An 18,750-nucleotide genomic window follows, 5' to 3' on the forward strand; every position below is an offset into this window, starting at 1 on the left:
ACGGCCTCCAGGCAACGGGCCATCACGTCAAGGGCATCGTTGGGGTGGCCTGGGGTGGAAATGTACAGCTGCGTATCGTCAGCGTACTGATGGAAATCCACCCCAAAGCCACGAATGATCTCCCCCAGCGGCTTTACATAAATATTGAACAAGAGGGGGGAGAGGACCGACCCCTGAGGCACCCCACAAGTGAGGGGCCATGAGGCACCCCACAAGTGAGGGGCCATGACCCCAAAATAGGGGAGGGAAAAATGCCTGGAATGTATGTGCAACGGAAAAGAATCTCAGATCTAAGCATTTCCACCATGCCGTACTGACATCTCTGTAACCTTAATAAATGCTTTTAGGAAAAAAATATGCCTGAAAGTCCTTTTAAGTGTTTCGTTAATCAGACACATGACACAATAACTAAAATCACTTAAAACAAAGCTTGGAATGATGCATGCCATATTTCTAAATTACTAAAACAAAAATTGCAACCAAAGTAGCACAAAGCATAATCAATCATCAGTAGTGTATACATTATAAGGTTGGTTTCTAAAATGAATTGCATCTATATATGAAATCAGTAAGTAAATATTTAAATTTGAAATGGTAGGCCAGGTACCTCCACTGAACTCCACTGATAAATGTAACTGTGGGAGCAGGAACAGCAAAGCAGACCATGAATACTATTGAAATAAACCAAGAGTAAAGAAAAGAATCATGTCTACCTTTTACTGGTGCAAGGGAAGGCTTCAGGTTGTCTAAATGGTGGAAAAAAATCTTGTCATTTGTAATGCCAGGGGGAACAGAAATTCCGCTTATTTCTCCATTAATTCTGCTTCTCACTCGTTTTGGTGGGTGAGGTTTCTTAAATAACTGCAATTAGAGGAAAAGAGAACACTGCAGGCTTAATACCACGATTAGACAGATTTGCAGCAAAATTGCCTCGTTTGCAGAAATGCCGTCCAAAAGGTGCCAGTGTCATAACTCTTTTTTGCAAGTACCTGCTTTTATTTAACTTCTCTTTTTCCTACCCAAACACAACTTATCAATTCCCCAGTATTTCTGCGAGGAAGAACAACAAGACTCTGCTTGAAATATTGGGCTACTATGCATACAGTAACAGAAGGCATGAAATGCAGGCATATCCTGATATCACACGGTATCATTCTGCGAGAACTATTTTTGGTTGGGTTATCAACATTTTGAGGGAGGCTGGATTCCTGGCTATTTTGAGGGACAACTGATGTCTGGGTTTCCTTGCCGTTGACCTTTAACCTGGTTATATCACCATGCAGTGATGTTTCTAATCAAGTATACGCCACTACTGAATTCAAGAATATGGCCCATTTGCAGTATCATGAGTTAACTGTTGAGTCAAAATATCTGAGAATAAATGCTTCAACATAAAATTACAATAAACACAGCTATGAGATTCAAATTTCGTTCTTCTTCCCTTTGAGCTGTGCAATGTAAAAATCTTCCAGATCAATGCTTTTCTGAAGAATTTCGGTTGTAATTTCCAGAAATTCCTAAAGTTGAGGGGTCTTTGGTGCTCTCTGAGCTGGGTTGTTTTCATTAACCAACGTTTCATTACCCAAACTAGGTAACATCATCAGTGCTAGTAGGGCTTGCTCTCACTTTATATTCTAGTGGCTTGCCCTGCCAATGTTGGCGGGGATGGTCTTAGAGAGTCTTTAGTTGGGCTGTTTACTGTTGGCTTGTCTGGCAGTTCCTTGATTGGGGTATTGTTTATTTGATTATTGGTCTGATGTTAATTTGGTGTTAATCTATGCTCAACTGGGTGCTGATTGGTGGTGGTGAGGTGTGTTGGTCTTTTTGTTCTCTTTTGTATCTTTTGCATAACATGTAGATATTGTTGATGTCTATATGTCTAATGAACACTGATGATGTTACCTAGTTTGGATAATGAAACATCTGCAAGAAAACAACCAAGCTCAGAGAGCAACAAGGACCCTTCATTTCAACCCTGAACTACAAATATTCTCCTTTATTGGTACTCCTAAAGCTACAGAGCCTGGAGTTGCTATAGTTACCAAAATCCCAACGTAACTAGAAGGCAGCGGGTTGGACAAAACGTAAGACTTACAGATCTCCCAAACTGTGAGTTAAAAATCAATTCTTTCAAAAAATACTACCTGTTTAGGTATCTGCCCAAAATTATTAATGAATCCAATGGTAGCTGTTTCTTTCAATGGATCATTGATGTTGTAGATGTCCACTTGCCCCTCATAGAAGAGATGATGGAACACATTGACAGCTTCTACTGCAGCTGGCCCTTGCTGTTTGTAGCCAAAAATTAAGTCAATCCATTCATGTAGATGTGCACTCACAAAATCACACTCCAAAGCCTGCAATTTAGAATGTGGAGGTTAAATATAGACAACCTATTCTATTTACCATGGATGAGTAAGAGTAAGAGTTAAAGAAACAGGGCGACTTGCCTGCACCCAAGGATTATTTTTCCAGAAAAGAGAGTAATTCATTCCATATTTTATCTGAGCAAAAATGTAAGCTGGAATATTTATTAGATTTCTATCCCTCTTTTATTACTTTATAAATAACTCAAGGCAATGAACATATGTAAGAAATATATATTTCTTCCTCCTTCTAGTTCCCCAACAACGCTGTGAGATGAGTTGGGCTGAAAGAGGGATTGGCCCAAAGCCAGCTGGCTTTCATGGCTAAGGCGGGGCTAGAACTCATAGTCTCCTGGTGATTGGACCAAAGTCACCCAGTTGGCTTCTGTGCTTATGGCAGGACTAAAACTCATAGTGATTGGTCCAAAGTCACCAAGTCAGCTTTCATGCCTAAAGTGGGAACACATAGTCTAGAACACATAGTCCTGTTTCTAAGCCAGCACTTTAACCACTACACCAAACTGTCTCTCTCAATTTATTACAACGTAACTCAAATATTGGATGAAAGCCAGTGTGTCTGCCTATTCTTTTTAAAATTTCTCTCTCTTGTTTTTAAAACAGAAAGTTGTGTTACCTCCCGATGTACTCTAATGAATTCACGGGGATCCCCTTTTGCCCATGGAGGAAGGATTACATCTCCAAGTTTGGTGCCATTCTGTTTACAACCTATAAAACAAAAATATATTTATATCTTTATTACCACATAATTCATTGTACTTCCTTGCCTCCTTGGGAGATTTGAATAATATTCTGCCTATAAAAGAGGAGCATAAAATGCCAATTTTATTTTTTGAAACCAATCCTGGTAGGCGGGCCTTGATATGTTTTATTTTCTTTTCAGAATGTCAAGATCCAACACCTAGCGCTTAGTACAAAGAAAACACACAATTAAAGAATATGGTGCTTTCAAGTTAAGTCAAAGATTAAGGATTTGTTCTTATTTGGGGGAACTGTATTAAACTCTCAGCCCCTTTCTAGTTACTTCCAAGCTATTTTTACTTAAAAAAAATAAACTTAAGTAGGTGGTTCCTATTGTTAAACTATTGTCATGACATTATTAGGTGATTTGTTGCAAACCAGTCATAAATGTCCCACAAAGAGTTCCTGGTCTAGTTTTTGCACACCTCTATCTAAACCAGTGGTTCTCAACCTTTTTAATGCCGTGACCCCAACCGGTCGTAAGTCGAGGACTAAACTGGTCGTAAGTCGAGGACTAAACCGGTCGTAAGTCGAGGACTGAACCGGTCGTAAGTCGAGGACTACCCAACCGGTCGTAAGTCGAGGACTTTCCCTGCCCGGGAGCACCGCGCATGCATGGTTCCGCCCCCTGCGCCGGCCGAGGCATAGCTGGCAAGTGGCAGAGATGGAGCAGGCCGACCACCAGCTGGCCCAGCCCAAGGGAGGTAAGGCACCCGCCGGAAAAGGGGAAAAAAAATGGCGGACAAAAAAAATGGTGGACAGCCGTGCTTGGCGACCCCCGTGAAATGGTTGATTGACCCCAAATGGGGTCCCGACCCACAGGTTGAGAACCACTGATCTAAACCAAGGGTCCACAACTCCTGGGCTGTGGCCCACTAGTGGGCCGCAGTCTGTTCACGAGTGGTGAGCAAGCGCGCATAGCAGCTGTACTTGCACGAGTGGTGAGCACAGGCATCTGCCACCTGTGCAAATGAAACTTCACGTGCACCTACCACTTGCACAAAACCATCCCCTCCCCCCCCCCCCGGCTGGGCCAGCAAGCCAGAAAGGTTGGGGATGGCTGATCTAAACAATATAACTCTGATGCTTCCAAGTAAATCTATAGAAATATGCAAGAACTATTACCTAGGCAAGGGTGGGGGGGGGGGACTGAAATATTTTTTTAAGTACTGGGAAACAAACTGTAGTTGGAAGTAGTTCAAGGAAAATGACTCTCTGATACACTGGACTATAAGAACGAGGAAAGCTACAGCTCAGTTAGATTTGGAAGATTCTGTTATTATAACCAATCTCAATGAAGTGTTGTTCTGGTCTTCTTGTGGAAGTTAGTGTTTGGTCTTGTTCTTCCCAGTGAAGCTGACAACATCCTTGTTTACCAGCCACGTTATAAATCAGCTTTATAGAATAGAATAGAATAGAATAGAATAGAATAGAATAGAATAGAATAGAATCTGGAAGGGACCTTGGAGGTCTTCTAGTCCAGCCCCCTGCTCAAGCAGGAAAACCTATACCATCTCAGACAAGTGACTGTCTAGTCTCTTCTTAAAAACCTCCAGTGATGAAGCACCCACAATTTCTGGAGGCAAGCTGTTCCACTGGTTAACTGTCCTCACTGTCAGGAAGTTTCTCCTTAATTCCAGGTTGCTTCTCTCTTTGATCAGTTTCCAACCATTGTTTCTCGTCCTTCCCTCTGGGGCTTTGGTGAACAATCTGACCCCCTTTTCTTTGTGGCAGCCCCTCAAATAGTGGAACCCTGCTATCATGTCTCCCCTATTTCTTCTTTTCTTTAAACTAGCCAAGCCCAAGTCATGCAGCCGTTTTTCGTATGTTTTAGTCTCCAGGCCTTTAATCATCTTAATTGCTCTTCTCTGAATTTTTTCCAAACTCTCAACATCTTTTTTTGTGATATGGTCACCAAAATTGGCTGCAGTATTCCAGGTGTGGTCTTACTAGGGTTTTATAAAATGATACGAATACTGATCTTAATTCTATGTTTATACAATCCAGAATTGCATTAGCTTTTTTGGCTGCTGCTGCACACTGCTGGCTCATTGTCAAGTGATCGTCCACTATGACTCCAAGGTCCCTCTCACAGTTACTTATTATTATTAGTTATGTTTTTTTGACCACAATCTCTAAAGAATATACAGGCAGTCCTCAAACTTACGACCATTCATTTATTCACCATTTGAAATTACAATGCCACTGAAAAAAGTGACTTATGACTGCTCCTCACATTTATCACTATTGCTATATCTCCACAATCGTGTGATTAAAATTCAGGTGTCTGGCTACGGGCGTGAATTTACAAAGGTTGCAGTGCCCTGGGTTTATGTGATCACCATTTTTGATCTTCCCACAAGCAGTCATTGAGGGAAGCTGGGTTTGATTAATGACCATGGGATTCACTTAACGACTGCAATAATTCACTTAACAACCGTGGTAAAAAGCGTTGTAAAATTGGGCAGGACTCACTTAAGAACCATCTTGCTTATCTCAGGAAAATTCTGGTGCCAGTTGGGAACGTAAGTTGAGGACTACCTGTAACTGAAAATAAGTTGTTTTTTTCACCTAGATCAAAGTTGTTAGAATTAAGCAACAACTCTGGGAGGTAGAAGAATTCTGGGATGAGCTCCTTGACATCCGCCATATTGTGCTTGGATGCAGAGTACCAGGCTTCCCGCACGCTGTGAAACATTCTGTCGGCCAAGTCAAAGTGACCACCCTAGGGAAGGAAAAGGATATCTTCATTGTAACTTTGAAATAAATAAATAAATAAATAAATAAATAAATAAATAACAACAACAACAACAACAACAATAATAATAATAATAATAATAATAATAATAATAAAAATAATACCCATCTTTCTTCTCCTCCCATATAAATCGAGGATCAGAGCAGCAGGTCAGCCTAGCTCAGGGGTAGGCAACCTTGGCCTAGCTAAAGATCAATCAATAATATGTATTCAATGACCAGCAAAATTTTAGAGAACAAAAACAGAGGGAAGAAAACTAATTCAATAATGTATTCACCACTCGCGAAATAAATCACGTAACATTCACTTCTCTAGTGTTAGGTTAATACAGTCATTATGATTTATAAGTAAATAGATAGCTGCACTTCAGAACATAAAAACCCCCCAATCATTTTGAAAAGAGATCCATCAAGGACTATTAATTTTGGGGTTCAATGTCACTTTTTGATTGGGGATAGTCCAGGTACTCCTTGGCTAACAATCTTTCGTTTAATGACCGGTCAAAGTTACGACAGCACTTAAAAAAGTGATTTATGATCAGTTTTTACACTTATGACCATTGCAGCATCCCCACAGTCACGGGATCAAAGGTTGGGTGTTTGGCAACTAGGCATGTATTTATGATGGTTGCGGGATATCCGGGTCCTGGGATTGTTATTTGGAACCTTCTTAGGGAGCTTCTGATAAGAAAAGTCAATGGGGGAAGACAGATTTGCTTAACGACTATGTGATTCACTTAACAACTTCAGTGATTCACTTAATAACTATGGCAAAAAGATAAAAAAAACTGGGGCGTGACTCACTTAACAACTGTCCTGCTTAGCAAAAGAAAGTTTGGGCTCAATTGTGGTCATAAGTTGAGGACCACCTGTATTTCAGCTGCCAGTTGCAGAGGGACAAATGGAAAAAGAGAATCTTTCTATGTCCTACCTGGGATTGTTCCAAAAGTATCTGCTTGGCCACTGTGCAAGGCAGATGGGTGGACTGAGGGGGGCCCTGGCCTGACCCAGGAGGGGCTAATGTTTTTATCTTATGCAGCTAACTCTGATGAAGATAATGATGATTTAATATCATGAATGCCCACATTTTCATCTCTTGGAAATTCATCATTATGCCACCCGTCTATTTATATAGGTGGCCCTCAACTTGCAGCAGTTCATTTAGTGACCATCTGAAGTTACAACGACACTAAAAGAAGTGAGTTATGACCATTTTTCACACTTATGACCCCTGCAGCATCCTCACGGTCACGTGATCAGAATTTAGCCGCTCATATTTATAACGGCTGCAATGGCCTGGGTTCCTGTAGTCACCTTTTGAGACCTTCTAACAACAACATCAATGAGGAACTGTGTTACTAACTTCACAACTGCAGTGATTCACTTAACAGCGGTGGCAAGAAAGGTTGTAAAATGGGGCCAAAACTCACTGAACAAATATCTCGCTTAGCAACAGACATTTTGGGCTCAACTGTCGTTGTAAGTCGAGAAAATGTTCTACCTTCGATGAGATTTACTCCAAAGGTTGCAGGATTAATTTGCATCTAAAAACAAATTCACACACAGTGTGGCTGTAACACATAACTCCTAACTTTCTGGCATGATATATAAGTATAACAAGTGCAATAAATACCTATCAGGTTTAAGAGGGACAAATGGCTACATGGAGCAATGCACTGATGGAGACTTAATTATGCAGAATTAGGCTGCAAATCAAGCACTTGAAAACACAGAAGGGAGCTATATATTTTACCTGTAGTCTTAAAAATATCTGAGTGAAAGGTTCCATTCGCACGAGATATGAAGCTACTATCATTGCCGATGAATAGTGAGTGCCATAATGATAGGCTGGGGTTTCACCTGAAAGAAAACAATATAATAAGAGCATGAATGGAATGACAGGTAAAAATGACTGTTTTACTAGCTTCAGTGAATGAATAAGCTTAGAGGTTTTGGGGCAGGGCAACGTAATATATCAAAGTAATCCAGTGGTGCTGCAGCAATATCCCTAAAAACTACATTCCTATTCCCTCTCTCATTAGAAAGATTACCAGAAGTAATTAAACCAGATAAAATACCTGAAACCAAATGGAAATTGTATAGCTTTTTAATTAACATAGGACAAAAATAAGATACAGCATAGTTAATATTACAATAATGCTCTGATGGTTTAGAACAGAGGTCCCCAACCGTGGCAACTTTAAGACTTGTGGACTTCAATTCCCAGAATTCCTCAGCCAGCTTGGCTGGCTGAGGAATTCTGGGAGTTGAAGTCCACAAGTGTTAAAGTTGCCAAGGTTGGAGACCCCTGGTTTAGAAAACATATCCTGTATTTTATCTTTCTATTGTTTCAATGTCCCATCTCAACTGGGTTCTGTCACAAAACATAAACTGGGGTAGATGCAGCTTATAAATAATAGATCATTCCAGTTTTAGTTCTATTAATTCATTTATTCTTGATTTAATACATAATGGAAGAGTATCTATGGCACAGAGAATGAATGGGGAAGAGTTATGCTGGTAAGTAGGCTATCCTAAATCCTGAAGGATTTTTTTGGGGGGGAGGTTAGCATGTGAATCCAAAGGCTCACCCTGAAACTTGGGTTTTACAAATTTAGGATACTGTGATTCTTTTCTAAAACTATTTTCTTTTAAAATTTAATTTGGAAAGAATTGACTAGAAATGCTTCTAAGTCAGTGTTTTTCAATCTTGACAAATTTAAGATATTTGGACTTCAACTCCCAGAATTCCCTATCTAGCATGGATTTGGGGATGTGACGTCCACACAGCTTAAAGTTGCCTAGTTTGAAAAACTAAGTGAAGAAATATCTGACAATTAACACCCATATTTATTCCCACCACAAAGACCTTAGGAGTTATTAGATTAGAGCTTTAATTTGAAGCACAGCTGCACAAGTTACTTCACACAAAGCTTATCTCTCACTGAAATAGATTTCCGCAAATACTTTGTAAATGCAAAGTAATAGGATTTGGGTTTGCTTCAAATTTGCTTAATAGTTCATTGAGAAACTGGCTGTTCTTTTTATAGAACCGCAATATAATCACAGCCACTTATTTATGATGTCCATGACATGAGTCAAAATTCCAAAAACTAAGTTCATTAGCTAGAACAATTTGCTTATCTGTTTGAAATATTAATGTAATACCTGCTATTTAGATATAAATTAGCATGATTCATAAAAAAATAAAGATAATATATTGTTTTTTAAAAAAAGAATAAACAGGTGCATATACAGGTAGTCCTCGACTTACAACCACAATTGAGCCCAACACTTCTGTTGCTATGTGAGACATTTGTTAAGTGAGTTTTGCCCCATTTTATGGCCTTTCTTGCCACAGTTGTTAAGTGAATCACTGCAGCTGTTAAGTCAGCTACACGATTGTTAAGTGAAAAGGGCTTCCCCCGCTGACTTTGCTTGCCAGAAGGTCGCAAAAGGTGATCACGTGACCCCAGGACACTGCAACTGTCATAAATACAAGTAACTTGCCAAGCGTTGGCATGTTGGTCACGGATCATGGGGATGCTGCAATGGTTGTAAGTGTGAAAAATGGTCATAAGTCAGATTTTTCAGTGTCCTTGTAACTTCAAACGGTCACTAAACAAACTGTTGTTAAGTTGAGGACTACCTGTATAGACAAATTCACACAGCTAACAACTCACCGTTAGGATCTTCCCAGTCTTTGTAGCGCTTTTTATATTGAGCTAATCTCTCATCAGTCTGGGCCCCCATTGGCTTGGCCAAGTTTCTAAATGTCTTTGGGTTGCTAAGATCCAATTCCTTGAAGAGAAGAGGAAATAAAATCCATCTAAGGATTAGCAAAGACCGTTAATTAGAGGAAGATTCCAACCATATTTGATAGGCCAGAGAAATCCATCTTGGATTTACAGGAATTCTCTGACATGCACCATGATTACTGTTGGACTTCTAACACTTTTAAGTTCAAAATCTCACTACGAATTGATAATTAATTCACTAAAAATATTAATAACACAATTATAACTATAACCACCAACTTTATTATTTAACATTAATAATTCAGTGAATTTCAACCGTGAAGACTCGTCAATTAAGAATGAACGTCACATTTTAAGACAATGTAAGTTACTCTTGTTTTCTACTGGAGTCTGTGTTTACCTCTGAATCATAGTCAGCAAGGATCCATGGAAAGACAGGATACTGCATAAGGTCATTATAGGATCGGCCCGCCAAAGTGTTTAAGTGCATCAGGTACTGGAAGTTACTGATTTCACCTCTCTTGAGAGATAGAGAGAGGAGGGGGGGGGGGAGAGAAGAGAGATACCAGCATTCGAGTTCATTTGCCAATTACAAAACATCAAAATATAAATTTGTCTACTCCTTTATATAACATGAAAATAAAACTCCAAGATTACATTTTCAATATTCTGTTTCACCTCGATGTAAAATTTAAATAAACTATTTATGCTTACCTCCCATCTTTGTGTAACAGATTTCTCCCCTACAAGAGTGCTCAGCAAGCCAGATCTAATGAAGAAAATTTAACCCACTGAATTAACAGAATTAAAAAAAATCCAATAGTACAAAAATGGCAAGGAACAAACATATGTATTTTAATTAATGCAAATGCTTAATTTTACAGGATACCATTCAAATCCAGAAGTGTCACTAATTCATGAAAACTTGGATTTCAATTAATTTTATTCAGAATTGGTCTGAATAATTTTATTTAGATATGGGGTCGCGATGGGTCGGACACGACTTCGCAATTAACAACAACAACAATGATATTGAGATAGGGGAAAAAATTTCTAATCCCTGGTTCAAATTTCAAATCTCATTGGTTGATCTTGGGAAAATCTGTTTTATCTATTTTAAAAGAACTATTGGAGAAGACATGCTATAAGCTCATAGGAAATGACCAGTATCTAGATATAGCCAGTAAACAGAGTGTTTGATCTGGTGAATATTTAAGAAAAATTGTCCCATTTTCTGGGAAATGAATAATATAAGAAAGGAATCCACTAATTAGTACTTTATGAACATTTGTTTTTAAAAAAATAATAATCAAAATTTGCTTTATTTACATGTACTTAGAACAATATGTGTTAGATAAGGACAGTGAAATTCAGCAATTTGTTCTTAAATATTACATTTTAAAATTGAGTCACAATAATATCAGTATTGTAACAATTATATTTTGACTTAATAAACTGACAATAAACTACTGATACTAGTTTCTGGTTTGGATGAAAAATAGAAAATTATAATTTAGCCGAATACTTTTTTTTTTAACTCTAGCCAATGTGTGAGAAGATTTGCTTATAAACTGAGATTTGAGTTGTGTTACACAGAAGCAGTCAGTGGTAAATGATTACCCTTGTTCTACGCTGGTATAGAAAATTATAATTTAGCTGAATACTTTTTTTTTTAACTCTAGCCAATGTGTGAGAAGATTTGCTTATAAACTGAGATTTGAGTTGTGTTACACAGAAGCAGTCAGTGGTAAATTATTACCCTTGTTCTACGCTGGTATTAGGTCGTTGTCCAGAGACTGACTCTGAGCTGTCAGTTAAAGATGGAACTACGGCCAAAAACCTGTTTAAAATTAAGAAAACAATGCAATTAGCAAACTATATATTTCAATTAGAACTGGACAGCAATTCAGTAGCAACAAATTAACAAATCATTGTTTCCATTTTTAATATAGGTAGTCCTCAACTTACAAGAGTTCATTTAGTGACTATTCAGAGTTACAACAGCATTGAAAAAAGTGATTTATGGTCATTTTTCACAGTTACCACTTTTGTAGCATCCCCATGATCAGGGGTAGGCAACCTTGGCTCTTTTATGACTCGTGGACTTCAACTCCCAGAACTCCTGAGCCACTCCTGCCCATGATCATGTGACCAAAATCCAGATGCTTGGCAACTGGTTTGTATTTATGACTATTGCTGTGTCCCATGGTCATGTGATCTGCCTTTTGCAACCTTCGGCAAGCAAAGTCAATGGGGAAGCCAGATTCACTGTTACTAACTTAACAACTGCAGTGATTCACTTAACAACTGTGGCAAGAAAGGTTGCAAAATGGGGCAAAACGTACTTAACAAATGTCTCACTTAACGACAGAAATTTGGGGTTCAATTGTGATCGTAAGTGGAGGACTACCTGTACAAATTTACTTGCTTAACAAATGCTTAATGAATGAAGGAAAATATGTACTATTCGGTGTAAATTCAAACAAAAAATATCTTATTTTTAACAAAGGGGAACTCTTATTTAATATTTCTTCACTCTTCTTTGACTCTCCAGCAAGGTTCAGTTTTTCTATAGGAGAAATGTGTTTTAGAAGAGACACTTATATTGTAGCCCATGACAACAGGTTGACTGTACTGGGTTATACACACTTGTCTTATTGCACACAGTGTATCGATTTCTTGACCGCAAGATCTTAATTGTTAAAGAAGCCGTAAGAGAGGCTAAACAAGAGAACTCGGTTAACTAAATAAATGTTACACTTTCATATTATCACCCGCTATACGTTAGCTGCAGATATTCAACCGAGAAACAATTTATAGTACCTTTGATAGACTTTATTTCTCACTCCTTTTTGAAAAGCCAGCAGGTAGTTGCGTCCATCACCTGAGAATACTTCAACAGCAATTGGCTGTAATAGAAAATACCTTTTAAAAATGTGTTCTAAGCAGCTGACTTTTTTTATTCAGCCAGGAAATGAATTTACAGGCTTTCTCTTTGCTTGAATGAAACAAAGAGAAAAAGACCTATAGGCAGTCCTATCTATAAAATATTATTCCCCATTAAACACACAGGATTTTTTCTAGGTGTCACATATCAAACAAACATGGTCCTTCATATCCACCTGCAACAAGTATCTTCTCTTGTGCACTTCTTTGATATCTTCATAGGCAAATATACTGCATGTCCTTTTGAGCTGACTTGGACCTTGTCTTGCGCCTTGGGGTATAATGGGCTCGTGCATACTGTAGAAAGTGAGAAAGTAAGATGGAAGGTATAAGTGAAATTGTCAATCTCGAACGATGTTCAGTAGATCATACTTTCTTCATTTCGTTTCAATGTTCTTTTTCATCATATTTTCCCCGTTATTTATCTCATCGTACCATGACTGGAATTAGGAGCAGCTTTGGTACAATTTTAACATATAAATTTTCACATATCTAACATTGTTCTCTTGCACTGTCCACTACTGTAACTCACTTTGGAGGCAGGGTCTCGATGTCCCGTATTTCCCGTGTAGCAGTCATGGTGAATCCATCAATCACATAAAAGTGCTCTTTTCCAAAGAGAAGAAGTCCCTCACTGGTGTCCAGTCCTTGAACCCGGGCACAACGATACATGTGTTGTATCTGTAATAAGACCCGTTATTTAATCAAGAGCAGATAAAATATTATATCTTACTTTTTTCCCATTTGGTTTTGGAAGAAAATCACTTTAATTCAGGATGAAATTTCAAGGAAGAAGAATCCTCTGAGCATTGAACTTCAAGTATAATGAATAGAGATAGCCCTCAAGTTACAACGGCACTGAAAAAGTGACTTATGACCAGTTTTCACACTTACCATTGTTGCAGCATCCCCATGGTCACATGATCAAAATTTGGACATTTGGCAACAGTCGTATATTTATGATAGTTACCCTCTCCTGGAATCATGTAATCACCATTTGTGACCTTCCCAGCTGGTTACCACTAAATTGGTGCTAGTTAAGAGTCAACAGAATTGGGGTGGGTGAGTGTTTGTGGACATATAATGATTCTAGTCTGAGTCCTCTCTTGACTCCACCCCCTGGCTCTGCTGCTTCTCCTCCTACACTTGACTTTAAACAAATGAATTTGGTGGATAGTTGCAGAAATCCCATGAACTATAGAAAACTCAAAGTATATTGGGCTCTCTGAAAATAAACTCTGAAAATAAACTATTTGAGTGTGAACAATTATGAAAATGTTAATAGAACATAAAATATTTTAACTTGGGTTTCAAATATATGGTAAAAAAAATAAAAATGTAGTGTATAAAGGCTAGTAATAACTGAATATGAAGACATAATTTAAAAATATAACTCAGTGCTGCATCAAAATATTCAAAATATTTTTTATAACAAATTGTGTAAAATACCTAGATACATTTGATGGATTAAAACTGTAAATGACACTATTTTAGCAATCTATCCAAAAAGAACAAAAAATACCAAGCTATTAAAAATATGACAATTTTGGGTAAACTGGCTACCTTGAAAGAGATGATTTAAGATTATTATTTTACTTCCAATAAAATAAAATATGGAGCAATTAATTCTACAAAATCAAAACTAATTTGATACAAATTTTATTAGTAATATTATCTTTGAAGTACGTCAATAATACATTTTATTTAAAATATTTAAATCCATCATCTCTAGCTTTATGCATGCCTATATATACAAAGCTTGCTCAGCAGTTCTCTGGAAATCTGGTCATTATTTTCCATCAACTTGCTAGACAACTTTGATATAAATATATTTAAAGGAGCTTAGCAGACAAAGATGAGCTTAAACTTCAGTGAACCACTGACACCCAATTTAATATTGTTTCTCAAGAATAACTTCAATTATTCTTATGGCAAGCAAGTAAAAGGAAGAGCTTAATTGGAGATTAAATCAATCCCTAGGGTATTAGTATTCATTAGTATTCACAGTTGTAACAGGATTTCCTGTGGAACATTCTGTCTCAATTAATAGGACAACTTGGTAAAAATATTCTTCCTTTTGTAAGATCTCACTTAAGTCCATGTTAATCTGAAAGCGGATGTCCAATTTTCTGAAAGGAATCTAGTGGAATTATATGTAATTATATAATATATCATAAGAGCCCTGGTGGTGCAGTGTTAGAACACAGAATTACAGGCAAACTCTGTCCACTGCCTGGAGTTTGATCCTGACGGGGTTTAAGGTTGACTCAGCCTTCCAGCCTTCTGAAGTCTGTAAAATGAGGACCCAGATTGTTGGGGAAAACATGCTGACATTGTAAATTGCTCAGAGATTTCTGTGAGGCACTATGGAGCGGTATATTTGTCTAAGTCAGTGTTTCTCAACCTTGACAATTTTAAGGCATGTGGACTTCAACTCCCAGAATTCCACAGCCAGCATTGCTGGCTGTGGAATTCTGGGAGTTGAAGTCCACATGCCTTAAAATTGTCAAGGTTGAGAAACACTGGTCTAAGTGCTATTGCTATATTCAGAAAGAAGATCTTGTGATATATAGAACAGACGTCAATATTATGTACCTTCTCTCCTTCTTCAAGCAGTCGAAGCAAAGTTGTGTTATCAGTTTTTTCCTCTTCATCTATTGAGCTGCTCTCGGCTATCTGATCCTGGAGTTGCTCCTGGTTCTCCTCATCACCCCCATCAGGTGCAGAACGGGACCGCTTTAATGGTGGTTTAACCAGACCTGCATTGTATAACAAATGCATCAACCACATGTTTATATAGTCAATGAGCTTTGTAGGATAATTGAGTAGAGCTGCAAATCAGCAGCTGAAATAAATGTCTCTTTTACTGCACTTTTGAGATTTATGGCCGTGTCTGTAAAAAAATCATCTCCATCAGAAGACAAAATTTCAGAGAAGCTGATCCAATAAAAGCTAAGAGCTATTTGGTCAAAGGCAGTCAATAGTTCCATTGTGCTGCTTAGCAATGATACTTAGTAAATGAGCTTGGCAAATCACAATCTGTCCTCTTAAGTTACTGAAGAGGCCTGCTCTGGGCATAAGATGAGGACATCAGATCTTGAGCACCATAAAGGAAAGTAAGATAAAAATGTGAACTGACTGGTTCACACATGGAACTTATGATACAGTAAAAGCTACAGATGGATGGGAAAGGTTTAGAAATTTGGCCTTGGCAAGCAGTAGATTTGCCCATCCATATAAACAAAAAAGAAAGGATAATAGAATAAAAGTAAAAAACAAAATGCAACTACCTTTGCAACATTTTATGGCTCTTTACGAATTAGAGGATCATATTCTTAATAAAATACCATGACTGCCTTTGGATACTGATCACATATTAAAGAAAAACGTTTCAGCTAAAAAAATCCAACTTGGCCCTAAATTAGAAATGTAAAAATGATTCAATAAAGGAGAATATTTGTAGCTCAGGATTGAAATGAGGGGTCCTTGGTGCTCTCTGAACTTGACTGTTTTCTTGCAAACATTTCATTATCCAAATTAGGTAACATCAGTGCTAGTAAAGAATTGCTCTCAATTTATGTCCCCCTGGCTTGCCCTGTCAGTGTTGGGGGTGTAGTCTTAGAGATTCTTTGGTTAGGCATTTGGCTGAAAAATGATGCATTTTTGCCTGTTTGTATAAAATAATAGTGCATTATTGAGCCTGGTGGTGCAGTGGTTAGAATGCATTAGCTAAGTTCGGCAGTTCGATCCTCACTGGCTCAAGGTTGACTCAACCTTCCATCCTTCCGAAGTCAGTAAAAAATAAAGACCCAGATTGTTGGGGGCAATAGGCTGACTCTGTAAACTGTTTACAGAGGGCTGGTAAAGCACTATGAAGCGGTATATAAGTCTAAGTGCTATTGCTATTAATTATCTCCCCCCCCCCAAAAAAAAGGTGTCATTGATCGTTGTAGCTTGCTAAATAGACATCAGTGTCTGAAGGGGAAAAAAACACAACCTTTAACTTTTGCGATAGTATCTTCGCCGTGCTCAGGCTCTTGTTGTGTAGCTTCCCCTTCAGAACTCTCTTCAATGGCATCTTGAAAGACAGCTGGATTTCCAGAAGCCAAGCGCATGTAATATTCTTTGCTGTCATAGCTTATAGCTCTTCGGTACCGTGCAGGTTTCTTAAAATATTTAAATTAAAAGATGAAGCGGATTAATACATGACCTCGAGAAAATCTAGCTGGGTGCACAGAATCTCCTGCCAGTCTAAAGGCATAATGGAGACAGCCAGCTGAAAGCTAAATAGAACTTTCAGATAATCAATTAGATTTGGAATTAGAAACTGAAACTATTAGGAAAATGTTATCACCATACAACCTCAAACCATTAGTGTGTAGCATAGACAGAAAGAGTTAGAGACATTGTATTAGATCAGCATTTCCCATACTTAGAAACTTTTAAGATGTGTGGATTTCAACTCCCAGAATTCCCCAGCCAGCATGTATGAACTCTTAACTCCCAGAATTCCCCAGCCAGCATGTATTGACTGCAATTCCCAGAATCCCCAATCAGCATGTTGGCACTCCAACTTCCAGAATTCTCTAGCCAATATGTACGGAGTTGAAGTCCATGCATTTTAAAGTTGCTGAGGTTGAGAAACGTTGTATTAAATCAAGACGTGAAAAGAATACAGCAACACCCCCTTAAGTGTATTTACTGTGGATCATTAATCTTACAACAACAGAATTACTGAGAAAGCACAAAAGCCAACCATGGAAGTTTTGTTACGATTGCCTAACATGCAAAGAGATTTCTATCCACTTGGCCACCCATGGATATCTTTTTCTTTTCTTTTTTTACCTTTTGAGGAATGGCATCATCAGATGTCTCCGGAGCCTTACTTGAGAAGTCAAACTGAAAACAGGGCATTAAATATAAAAACATGAGGGGAAAATAAAAGTACACTGAGATAAGAATTCTGGCGTGATGATGGCGTGTTCACTTGGCTAAAATTATCAGAACCTATTTTGGTCAAACCTTCAAAATACTAGACTGAACATTTCTTTTATCTGCATCATGGATTGCAAGGCAGAGGAAAAAAAATGACACTTCAGCATCCGATCCATTAAAAACAGTTAGAACTGAGGTTAAACTCTACTTAACTGCAAATGGATATATGATCTGAATCAATAATCTAGGAAAGAATTGCACATATACTGTAGGTAGTCCTCGACTTACAACAGTTCGTTTAGTGAAAAAAATGACTTGACAGATTTTTACACTTACAACCATTACAGCATCCCCGTGGTCAGGTGATCTAAATTCAGACGCTTGGTAACTGACTCATATTTATGACAATTGCAGTGTCCCAGGTCGTGTGATCACTTTTTGTGACCTTTTGACAAGCAAAGTCAATAGGGAAGCTGCATTCACTTAACTGTACTACTAACGTAACAACTGCGGTGATTCATTTAACAACTGTGGCAAGAAAGAGCGTAAAATGGGGTAAAACTCACTTAACAACTGCCTTGCTTAGCAACAGAAATTTTGGGCTCAATTATAGTCATAAGTCGAGGACTATCTATGTAGCATTTTACCAACTCTCAATTAATACAATTAATATTTTCAATCTTCAGTCTGCAAGTACAACAGGTTATTAAAAGCCGTGCTCGTAATGTCCAAAAATGAATTATCACCTTCCTACGTATTTTTTATCAGGCCAGCTCTATCTGTTTTACCTTTTAATCTAGCAAGTTAAATGTAAATGATCGATCCTGTATGGTAATCTAATTTCATATTTTTGCTGCCTGCCTAGGACTATAAATACAAGGAAATCATAAAGCATCTTTCTGTCTTGAGGCATCATACATATATAGATCTGGCCTGCAACCAGAACAAGGAGCAATACATAGATAACAACCAAATTCTAGAAAAAGATACTGAAGGAAAAAAAAAACCCCATATAGCTGATGTGGTTTAGGCAGCGACACCAAATATTTATTGGTGACTATCTTCTAGAGATAAATCAACACGTATCAATAACCCAACAGCAATGCACTCCCAGCAAATGTTGATAAATCCACAGGCAATGAATATTAATGGCCAATAAACATTGGCGGCATTACAGATGACAGTCATTGTGATGAATGTTCAACGATACAAGCAATCAAACAGTGCTT

At 38.0% G+C, this 18,750-nt stretch overlaps 1 protein-coding gene across 1 annotated transcript in view; it reads right to left on the reverse strand.

Moving 5' to 3' along the window:
* WDFY3 (WD repeat and FYVE domain containing 3) overlaps positions 1-18,750 on the reverse strand; it is a 117,889-nt gene that overhangs the window by 15,502 nt on the left and 83,637 nt on the right. The window contains exons 42-56 of the mRNA XM_015832379.2: positions 17,432-17,485; positions 16,584-16,752; positions 15,182-15,345; positions 13,119-13,267; positions 12,763-12,883; positions 12,464-12,549; positions 11,400-11,480; positions 10,355-10,409; positions 10,041-10,160; positions 9,566-9,683; positions 7,636-7,742; positions 5,697-5,850; positions 3,001-3,092; positions 2,145-2,357; positions 714-861 (exon numbers count right to left, since the gene is read on the reverse strand). Coding sequence (XP_015687865.1) covers positions 714-861; positions 2,145-2,357; positions 3,001-3,092; positions 5,697-5,850; positions 7,636-7,742; positions 9,566-9,683; positions 10,041-10,160; positions 10,355-10,409; positions 11,400-11,480; positions 12,464-12,549; positions 12,763-12,883; positions 13,119-13,267; positions 15,182-15,345; positions 16,584-16,752; positions 17,432-17,485 — 1,831 coding nt within the window. The remainder of the gene's footprint in view (positions 1-713; positions 862-2,144; positions 2,358-3,000; positions 3,093-5,696; positions 5,851-7,635; positions 7,743-9,565; positions 9,684-10,040; positions 10,161-10,354; positions 10,410-11,399; positions 11,481-12,463; positions 12,550-12,762; positions 12,884-13,118; positions 13,268-15,181; positions 15,346-16,583; positions 16,753-17,431; positions 17,486-18,750) is intronic.

Source organism: Protobothrops mucrosquamatus, unplaced genomic scaffold (genome assembly GCF_001527695.2).
Source record: "Protobothrops mucrosquamatus isolate PMUCROS unplaced genomic scaffold, P.Mucros_1.0 scaffold3, whole genome shotgun sequence".
Taxonomy (NCBI): domain Eukaryota; kingdom Metazoa; phylum Chordata; class Lepidosauria; order Squamata; family Viperidae; genus Protobothrops; species Protobothrops mucrosquamatus.